Here is a 10,923-nt window from a genome sequence, read left to right as displayed (position 1 = left end):
AAAAACACACATTAGTATTGTGTGTGCCGCAGGCTGATGGTAATCAGTATCTGTAAAAAGCTCTAGAGAGACCTGACAAGCAGATTACAAAAGCCGCCGGACAACTGACGCACACAGGGAATTAGTGAGGCACAGAAAAGCAACATGACAACATGTCCATCCATGTGTTTTTATTATTTAAACTCTTCAGTGAGCTCCTTAAAGGAAAAATCGACCCTTGGATACTCTTACACCAAATATCATCAATTTATGGGATTTAATAAATTCCAGGAGTTATTTTGTGATGAAATGTAGTAATTTATCCACTTTCCCGGCCTCTGTCTACTTCCACTTCAGTGATTTCAAAATGGTGGTGCAAAATGGCGGCTCTAGAAGGAAGCCCTCTTTGATTCTGAGGGACTGACACCAAAACCTGACGTTTACCGCTGATGTTTTACATCCTGAAACATTTTCTGTTACCAAACTCCATTGTAGCTGCTGGAAATATCTCAACATGACATCATATTATCTATCTTTGGACAGTTATCCAAAGGAAGAAGAAAAATACACCAAACAATAAAATAGACCCAGAGATGTAAGGAACATCGCCAATAGTTGTTTTTTTTGTTTTTTTTTACAGTGTAAAAGTGTTGAAGGGTGGATTTGTCCTTTCAGGTTTCCATCTAGCTTTCAGGATCACATGCACCAAAGAGAAAAGTCACTGTCCATCCCCTGTCTGTCTGAACCTTTCCCCTTTATCCGTGGATTGGAGCCAGTGATCTGTATCACAACATCAAAGACAAACCCACTTACGAACCTCATGTTGTCGACACCCTCCAGCTTCCTCTGGGCCATCCCGACCCAACAGTTGTCAGTTTCTGTCACTCGCCGCTAAGACTGTTAACGCCGTCAGGAGGCAACTGACCCGCAAGATACAGCTTTTCTCTATGTAACAGTGTTCTGGATGATTTGTAGCATCCCTCCTCTTCTGGGCATAAAAACACACCCAAGAGCAAAAATAAGGTTGTGAATTAAACAAACGTCGTTGAAGAAGATGACCTGCATTTGTTCCTCATTTTTAGTTGCTATTCTAAGATTGTGCTTCTTAATTGGTTAATATTCTAAGACTGTATTCCTGAAGTGCTTTAATTAGCTTCGTTCCCTTGGCAGCAGCAGTTTACCCATTTGAAAGAAGAAAAAAAAAAGCCCTTCTCTGGGATTTTACCCATTTAATAAGTTGATAGCCGGAGAGAAACTGTGTTGGTCCATAGTCAGCTGTGTTTCTGTCTCTCTCTCTCTCGCTCTCTCTCTCTCTCTCTCTCTCTCTCTCTCTCTCTCTCTGCCTGCCTATATGTTTGTGTTTATCTCCTTTCCCTCCATCGGTCTCCCTCTCTTTCCATTAACCTGTCTGCCTGCCCGGGTTTCTCTTTGTGTCTCTGTCAGAGCCGGAGATACATGACTCATCCAGAGGGTCCGCAGACGTCACACACCTCTCTACGCTTTCTAGGCTATTAAGTGAAAAAAAATGGAGAGTGTGTGTGTGTGTTTTTTATTCTCCACCGGTTTCTGAGCTCCATTTTTAAGTAGTTTGCCGCAGAGCTGTCAAGCAGGATTCAGGCTGTTTTCCCAAACTGTCGCTGCAGCAGTTCAGTGGAGCTCCAGAGCGATTTAGCGGCGCAGCGGCTATGGGCTACCAGTGTAATGCATTGTGACTGACTGGGATTTCTTCATTTGAAACATTTTTGAATTTAACCGAGTGCTTATCAGGAGAGGTGCAGAGTGGCTCCTATTCCATTCTTGCCTTGAAAGAAGTTAACGCCTCAATCCGTTCTGTAGCTTTTCCCCATTACCGAGACGCTTCGGTAGCAGTTGAAGGACAATATCATTGTTTTTGACAGGTGGCTCCTGTGTCATCTGTATCTCTTCCAATTATTAGGGTATATTTAGAGGACAAATTGTGCATCGGAACATAAAATATGATACCCACATAAAAAGGCAGTGGAAAAAATCGGTTCCCAATGGGTCAGAAAACATAAAATAGAAAAGATGGGAAACTATAATCCACAAAACAAATAGTTTATTTGCTGCTTTGAAGTGCTTGTACTTGGTAGCACAATTTATAGCAAACAAAATACTTGTTTTGTGCATTATATGGTTTCCCATCTTTCCTATTTCATAAAATAGACAGGCCTGCATACATTGGCTATATGGATGTCAGTGGGGAAATCAACCTGTTTTCTCTGGGAGAGGTAAATGAGGAATGTTTTCGTTTTGCCTCCCTCAACAACTAAGGTTGATGTGCCGTTGAGCACATCAACAGCACACCACCACCCCCCCCCCCCACACACACACACACACACACACGCACACATAGACTAAACTTGCCCTGAAAGATGACTTTATTGTCTACAAGGACTGATCAAACACAATGTCCCTCTGTAACTCCAACTCCCTAAGAGCATAACGTGAATAGAGCCAAACCTGGACACATAAATGGCTAATTGTACCTCTAATGTGGTAGCTGCCAACTAAAATGACAAGGGTTATGTTCATTTCTGCCAACACAGGTATGCTGGCACCATCAGCAGCTGCCTGGCCTAACCTGACAGCCTGCATCACCGCCCACACACAGGCTAATGTTAGCTGCAGTGGCCAAAACTCTTGATGGATCCTGCAAATAAAATATTCATGTTTTCTGATAGATAGCAGGCACAGGCCTGTTAATCTATTAAACAGCCTTTTATACTCTGCACAATGAATTCCATAGACACACGTTTCAGAAAGAGTGAGTGGAAAAGTTGACTGTTAAATTTTTTGTATTTTGTTCGTTTAGGTTCACACTGTGCAATTCCTAGCAAAGCAGGGCTTGTAAACAACAGTCACATGACTCACAAGCAGCTCATTTATTGGACAAAGTTTTGGTAAGGTGTCATCCTGCCAGCCAGGTTAGAGACTTTGGCGGTGGGTTGAGTCTCTGTAAATTTAGCAAAGCATGATGGACTTGTCTGCACTCTTCTTCTTTGGTGTTCATACCAGTTAAGGACACACGAAGAAATAGCTGAACATGAGCATCAGTCCAGACTTCATTTTGTTCTGCTAGGTTTTCCAAGCATGGGGAACTGCTGGCTATCAGATGTCACATCTTTCTCCTTATACCCACAATCCCTTGCATTTTGTGGTCATTTCCTATAGTTGGTTGGATTACATTCTCACTCCTAACGAACCTCACCACAGTTGTCTTGTTAGAGGGCCGAGACTCGCATTTTCAGGCGTCTCGGTGCCCGTTATTTGGTGCCACCGGAGTTCAAATGGCATCTCACCTGGACAAGCAAACAGAACCAAAGCGGTAAACGCTCCAGAGTTCAACTAAAGTGCATCAAGCAAGCCTGGTGTGGACAACAACTCCTTAAGTGAAGCTTGCTGACGACTGTGGCAGCTTGGCAGAGCTGGCTAGCGTCATTAGTAGGAAGATGTACTGCATATCCTCCATCCCTGATCTGCTGTTAAGTCCGCCCATGGGCTCCGGTATCAGAAGATTACTCTCCAGCCTGGATTCATCTCGAGTGGGTTGTTTGTGACGTCCGACTCTAGTGGTAGGAAGCTGATCTAAAATCTGTCTCACAGGCGGATCAGTGTCTCGGTAAGCTGTGTTCAACAACCAGAAGAAGGTCTAACCACGCTGCAGACAGACTCAACTACAAACTTTGCCGGTGTGCCCTTGCCTCCCCTTTCCACTTCTCCACCACAGCAGGCTGTTCAATTAAGAGCATGAGCGAGCGGTTAAATAAGGGTTTTTTCACTTTCTCATCTCATCTACAGAATAAATGGGAATTGATTGATGACCACTCAAAGCTGATGTGCATTTACAGCTCCCTCTTCTCTTCCCCTCTCTAACAGCTTCCTCCTCGTCTCTCTCTAATTCCCCTCTCCTCTCCTCTTTGTCGTAATGCCCTCCTCTCTCGCTCTCTCGCTCCTAACGCCCTCCTCTTCCCCCGTATCGCTTTCTCTTTTCCTTTCTTTTTCTCCCCCCCCGCTCTCTTTTGTAGTGCCCTCCTCTCCTCTCCTAATACCATCCTCTCATCTCTCATTAACGCCCTCCTCTTCTCCCCTTCTCCTTTCTCTCTCTCTCTCTCTCCTCTACTCTCTCACTAACTCCCACTCTTCCTCCTCTCCTCATACCATCCACTCCTGTCTCCCTCTCCTCTCCACTCACTCTTTCTTTTCATCTCTCTCGCCCTGCTCTCCACTCTATTACTCTCTCTCTCTCTCTCTCTGTATTCCAGCAGTAGAGAGTCAGTGAACAGCAGCAGCGGCAGCAGCAGTGTCACTCAGCCACGGAGCGACTCACATGAAAGTGAGGACCTCTTTTCTTCTCTTTTGCTTTCTTGCATTGCCTCCTTTTCTTCTCTCCTCTCCTTTCCTCCTCTTCTTCCCCTTCGCTCTCGCCGCAATTCTCCTCTTTGATTCTTCTCATTTCTTTCTCTACTTTTCTCCATTCCCATCCTTTTTTTTTCTGCCACACTGGTCCTTTTTTCGGAGAGCGGCGTTCAGCAGTATGAGGATACCATGCATTCCAAATAGGTTTTCTTGCCTTGCTCCGACCAGAGCATACAGCTGTACGCTTTCTTTTTTTTTTTTTTTTTTTTTTCTTAAGAGAACAAGCTAATTGCATCACATTGGGAACAAGTAGCTAGTGCTTTCCGGGTTCAGATATGTATGTGAATGGATTATTTAACAGGTATGATTTTTTAATCCCAGCATAAACCAAGCAAATCTTTGCTTTAATAACGGAGTGTCTCGTGGCTTGCACACTGAGCTGAAACATTATGTTGTGGATATGTAATATGAAATATTCACCATGCGAGTAGCGCTGTGAGGATTTGGGATGTCCGTTGCAGACGTGTAATTATTATTCTGACAGAGACTGAATGTGTTTTTATAGTTTGTTCAGATAGCGTGCCTTTATTTTGTTGGGGGGGGGGAAAAAATAATTGATGATTTCTCGGTGGTGAGGGAAATATTCAATGGTTTTCTTGGAGAGTAACCAAAGAAAGACCCTTTTTGAATTTTTTGGTCATTTCTTTCATTCTGTCGACCTTTCGTGTCTTTTCGCTTGTTCATTTTGTCATTTATTCTTGTCATGTTTTTGGTATTTTTTTCTGGTGGTTTTTCACTGCCCTGCGCAAAGAGACTCCCTCTGCTTTGAATGAGCGGGAGGTGAAAAATGGGGATCACAACGTCAATCATTTAACCAGGATGGACTTAACGGAGGTCTTAACGCCTTTGATGGCCACGCTGCCGGCCACTTTACCGCCCAACTCTTCGTTGGAGAGCGTCAACCAAACGTCCTCGTCGAGATCCCCTCCCGGGCTTCCCCACTCGCAGGTGGCGTCGGTGTCCATCGTGCTCGTGGTCACGGTCATCATCCTGGGGACTGTGGTGGGGAACGTGTTGGTGGTGGTGGCGGTGTTCACCAGCCGCGCGCTGCGGGCGCCGCAAAACCTCTTCCTGGTGTCCCTGGCATCGGCCGACATCCTGGTGGCTACACTGGTCATCCCCTTCTCCCTGGCTAATGAGGTGAGGAAATCATTTTTTTAGATCTATGTGACGTACGTGACGATATACGTGACGTCGTGGTGGAGGGCTTCCGGTATTGGTACGAGTTTGACTGATTTAAAGCTGCACTGGGCGACTTGGCACTTTGGCGGCCCCAAGTGGCAGCGGGAGAAAACTGTTTGAATTTGTGAAAGTTTGAAGGACTTCATTACCCAGAAAGATGTGAATATGAATGATGTAAACCGGGCATTTCTCGAACCTAAATTTCTACTTCTTAGTGGCCGGTGGGGTTGGAGATGGAGAAAAAAAAATCTTTTGGGAGCGAGTTCAACCAGCTTTGTCTTGACGCTGTTTAAGAGCAGGTTTTGTATTTCGCTTTTAAGAATTGATTCGTCACTTCTGTGGCCCGACATTTCCTGCCAATGACCGTACCCAACACCTGGAATTAAATTGGTGCAAATGGTGTGAATCTACGCTAGTGAGGATGGGACAGGTATATTTTTACATAAAAAAAATCTTGCCTAGTGCATCTTTAAAGAGGTTCTGAAATGATTCTTCTCCCCTACAGATGAAGGGTGACTGGTGTATTATCATGTCTGTTATTTTCTCCTCTACTCTTCTACTACTACTAGCCACTGGTACTTTGGGACAACCAGGTTTCTCTTTTGCTGTAGGCCCTAGCGGACTGTCTATGGTTTTCTCTTTCCTCTCCTCTGCAGAGCTGCTGGTACTTTGGATCATCCTGGTCCTCCTGTCTGCCTCTGGGCGTTCTGCTCATCTTACCTGTACTTGAACCGGTGCTTATCATGTCCTGTCTGTTTTCTTCTCTCTTCCAGGTGACGGATTGCTGCTATTTTGATTCCACCTAGTGCACCAAATCAGCTCATATTTTGCATTTATGTTGTCATGACATCAAAAGCTCTGACAAAATAAATAGATGAAATAGCTGAGACTTTTACCCGGGGAAGATTACTTGAGCACACTTGCAGTGACACACTCACATGACAACCAGTCTTCTACTGTTAGTCACTGCACACCTCCAGCTGGAGCAGTTGGGGGTTAAAGGAATAGTTCACCCTAAAATAAAAATTCAGTCAATATCTACTCACCCCCATGTCAGTTGAAACTCCAGTGAGTCAGCCTTCGTAGCTCCATCTCAGTCTTTGATGAGGCCATCTTTTTACATCCCCATCAGATTTCTCCACAGCTCATGCAGCATAAACCAAGTATTCTGGAAATGTACTGCGGGTCCAATATTTACCTCATTATCTCCTGTCAGTTAGGAAAATCTAGGAGATAAAGAGGCAAATATTGGACTTTTGGACCCACAGTGTAATTTGCTTTGCTACAGAATATTGAATTATGCTGCATGAGCTGTTTGGAGAAATTTTAAGGACATTTTATGCTTTTTCTTTTTTTTTTCTTTTTTTGAGCTGTAAAAAGATGGCTTCAATAACTTCAATAGTTTGGGAGAAGCCTGAGACGGAGCTACGGGGGCAAACTCGCTCGTTCCTACAAACTTCAAAGGTTTTTTTTTTTGCTGATATGGGGATGAGTGGCTAATGACTGAATTTTCATTTTGAGCTGAACTATTTCTTTAAGTGCCTTGCTCAAGGCCATCCTGACAATAGTTGTTGAAGGAGAAGACAGCATTATTCCCTTTACTGACCCAGACCTAGATCTAGACCTAGTCCTAGACCAGAATTCAAACCTCTGTAACCTTTGGGCTACCAACGACCAAATGGTTTTATCCTCTCTTTTCTCCAGATGACAGGCTACTGGGTTTCATAAAGTTAGAGACAAAGAATAAGGTGATTGGTACTCTGATGGTTTGTCTTCTCTTCTGTAGGTCGTGGGCTGCTGCTGCCTAAACTAGTCATTAACACGTCTTAAATGGTTTCTCCTCTGTCCAGGTCATGGGCTACTGGTACTTTGGTCCCACCTGGTGCTCCTTCTACCTGGCTCTGGACGTTCTCTTTTGCACTTCTTCCATCGTCCACCTATGTGCCATCAGCCTCGACCGCTACTGGTCCGTCACGAAAGCCGTCAGCTACAACCGCAAGCGGACACCAAAACGGATTAAAGCCATGATCAGCATCGTGTGGCTGATATCTATCGTCATCTCCTCCCCGCCGCTCCTCATGACGCAGAAAGAGGAGGCCCGGGACTTTGAGACGCGGCGGCAGGGGGAAGACGCCCCGAGGCAGGAGTGTCTTCTCAACAATCAGACCTGGTACATCCTCTCCTCCTGCCTGGTGTCTTTCTTCGCCCCGGGGATCATCATGATACTCGTGTACTGCAAGATCTACCGCGTTGCCAAGCAGCGAGCCTCCACCGTGTTCGTGGCGAAGAATGTGATGGAGCGGCAGCCGTCGCAGTCGGAGACGTGCTTCGTGGGCGCCGGCGGGACCTGCGAGAGAACGGGACCGGGCCGCGGGAAGACCCGGTACGAGCCGGGCAGCCCGCGCCCCGCGTACCAGCACTGCTCGTCCATCGTGGACAGCAACAGCAGCAGCCACAGGCGAGGAGAGCTGGATGGTATTGACTTAGAAGAGAGGTGCTGCCAACCCAAATTGAAAACCTCCTCCTCCTCGTTTTCCTCTTCCCTCCGCTTCCCCAGGAGAGCCGGGGCGAAGGTGAAGGTGGAGGAGGGAACGGGCGCCGAGGGAACGGCAGCCAGGTTGAAGCCTCCCGCTCCTCCTCCCTCCTGCGCCTCCATATCCTGGGCCTCGTCCGACCACTGCTCCCACCACCTCCTCCTCCCGTCTCCTCTGCCTCTCCGGAGCAGGCAGATGTCTCTGTCCAAAACGAAAGTGGCGCAAATGAGGGAGAAGCGCTTCACGTTCGTTCTGGCGGTGGTGATGGGGGTTTTCGTTCTCTGCTGGTTCCCGTTTTTCTTCACCTACAGTCTCCACGCCGTTTGCAGGGAGAACTGTACGATCCCAGACACACTCTTCAACCTTTTTTTCTGGATTGGATACTGCAACAGCTCCCTGAATCCCATCATATACACTATATTCAACAGAGACTTCAGGAGGGCCTTCAAGAAGATTTTATTCCAGCCTCATAAATGCACATAAGGTTTTAGGTGTGAATGAATGTATGTCTGCCTATGTGTGAGTGTTCAGTTATGTGTGTGTGTGCTTTCCATTCACACACACACACACACACACACACACACCCCGTCTCAATCGCTTGTACACCTACACTCAAACATACACAGACACAGGCACTCACACAGACACACATGTACACACACACACACACCGTTTTAATCCTGTTTTCCACTGTGCTGTCATACAGACATTAAAGGGCTTGTCATACAGCCTGCGTATTGATTAATTATTCAACAACCCACTCAATAATGTATTAATTCATAATTTTCTATTCTTGTGTAAATACACTAAAGGAAGGTTTTAAGACACATTAACACTATTAGGGCAGGTGGTTCCAAACCCTGTTTCCTGCATGTGATGACAGTTTAGCACAAACTTCCATGTTAATTAGAGGAAAATGGCCGCAGGGTGATCAACTGAAGAGACGCTGGTGCAGTGTGGAGCGAGGCAGAAAACCTTGCATCACCAACTAGTTGATTTATAAGTAATTGAGAAAAACGGACTTTTTTTCCCCATTGATGCCCAGGCACTTTTGAAAATATAAAATGGGTTATAAATGGGTGTTTTTTGGCCTTAGAGTAATTAAACACAGTCAGCACATAAAGTTTAAACTTTAAGTTCAAGTAAAAACATGAAGAAGACATAAATGAAAGTTACCAGGGTTTCACACAGCGGCGCTGTTCTGCTGTTCTGTTGACACTGCGCAGCCTGAGGGCAAAGACATTAAAAATTCATGTGCAGCGAGCAGATGGGCTGAGCTGCTGTAAACACAATGAGAGAGGACAAAGAGACAGAAAGGGTGAGGGAAGAAGAGAGAGAGAGAGAGAGAGAGAGAGTGCTTCACTATTCTCTCGCTTCTGAATAAATATAATCAACCCCGGGCTTGTATAAAGATGGATAATTACCCTCTGAAGTTCAGGATAGAATAACTGTGCCTCGTCTCCACTGGCCGGGGTTTAGCTGTGCTGCCTGTCTGCCTCACAGCTCACGTCTCTATTGTCTTTCTATCACAGTCAAACCTGGCTGGACCACAGCTGGGGAAAAGCCTCCACATGAAGGATCAACTGTCACTGATTCAAACAACTCCTGTCTTTTATATTGTGGAATAGTTTGCACCAGAAGATTTGGTAGCACTTTACATTACGGCACGCAAGTTACTGGGTAATTACTGTGTAATTACATAATAATGATCAGAAAGTAACTGGTAATTTCTAGTAATAACGAGTAACTATTTGTAATTATAATGTATAATTTCTCAGTTAAATGCTTCTTCTAATTTCTGATGATAACAAGTAATTATTAGCATCATAACAGTACTACATTAATGTAGTAAGTTGTGCAATCCTTACTGAATAATTACTATGTAATACTTTGGAAACATTTGCTTACCGGCCTTTCCAATACCTATTATGAAAGTACTAGATGATACCATGGGAACTGTACTGCCAAGTAAAGTCAGGCTTGATACCTGATGTGTTTGGGAGTGGAATAAGGCCATGATCAGATACGATGCTTTTTTCCTCTTCCTCAGTTTGACAAAAAGTAGCAAGCTGTATAATTACTGTGTCAACAATAAAAATGGACAAGAGAAAATTAGTGATTGGCTGGAGGCACGTGACGCCTGAGTTTTATCATTAGAGTTTTATCATCAGAGTTTTGTCTGCTTGTCCAAGAGTTCCATCTAGATAGCTCCTGTTTCAATTCCTGTTTTCACACTTGTGTTGAGTGAGAGTTTGGACATGTTGAACTTGGAGCGCCCGCAGCAGCTCCCAAACCAGGAGGCGCTTGGTTTGGAGAAGATGGTCACATGCAGCGACCGCACCGCTGAAAATAACTGAAAAAGGTGCCGCCGCGTTAAAAAAAAGTGTCCCATGTGATCTTGCCCTGACAATGAAACTGGAAATTGTCGGCCTTTTGTTTGACTCTCTGCAAGAGGTGCTTGTTATTTCTAAATCCTGCTGTTCTTTGGCAAGCTGGTTTGGGGCAGACACACCAAACCATAGCAGACAATGGTTCGCCCCTGCCAGGCCGAACAGGGATGAGGGAGACGAGGCATTGGACGGAGTTCACAGGTTCATATTGTGTCCTGCTGAAGCATCGCACGCCTCCAGAATCCACAAACCAAGCAAACAAGCGAAATCATTGATTGTATGGGTGCCAGTGGGAATGCCGATGGGCAGCTGCAAGAGAAAGGAACAATAGTTTAATTTCAGTGTTCCTTGAAAAAAAAAACTGAAAAGCTGAGAGAGCGTTGTATTGACTGATGAAGCAA

General features: G+C 45.2%; 1 protein-coding gene across 1 annotated transcript; it reads left to right on the top strand.

The window, feature by feature from the left end:
* Positions 1–5,030: 5,030 nt before the first annotated feature.
* On the top strand, positions 5,031–8,774 carry LOC139660598 (alpha-2Db adrenergic receptor-like). The gene is made up of 2 exons (XM_071538771.1): positions 5,031–5,556; positions 7,449–8,774. Exons 1-2 carry the CDS (start codon positions 5,236–5,238, stop codon positions 8,613–8,615), a joined length of 1,488 nt encoding a protein of 495 aa, XP_071394872.1. The 5' UTR covers positions 5,031–5,235; the 3' UTR covers positions 8,616–8,774.
* Positions 8,775–10,923: the final 2,149 nt, after the last annotated feature.

Source organism: Centroberyx affinis, unplaced genomic scaffold (assembly GCF_046629955.1).
Source record: "Centroberyx affinis isolate AG114_WGS23_722 - 3 ecotype Tasmania unplaced genomic scaffold, CSIRO-AGI_Caff_v1 ptg003349l_1, whole genome shotgun sequence".
Taxonomy (NCBI): domain Eukaryota; kingdom Metazoa; phylum Chordata; class Actinopteri; order Beryciformes; family Berycidae; genus Centroberyx; species Centroberyx affinis.
Note: the sequence above shows the minus strand (reverse complement) of the source record. Positions and strands in the feature narration are given on the sequence as shown.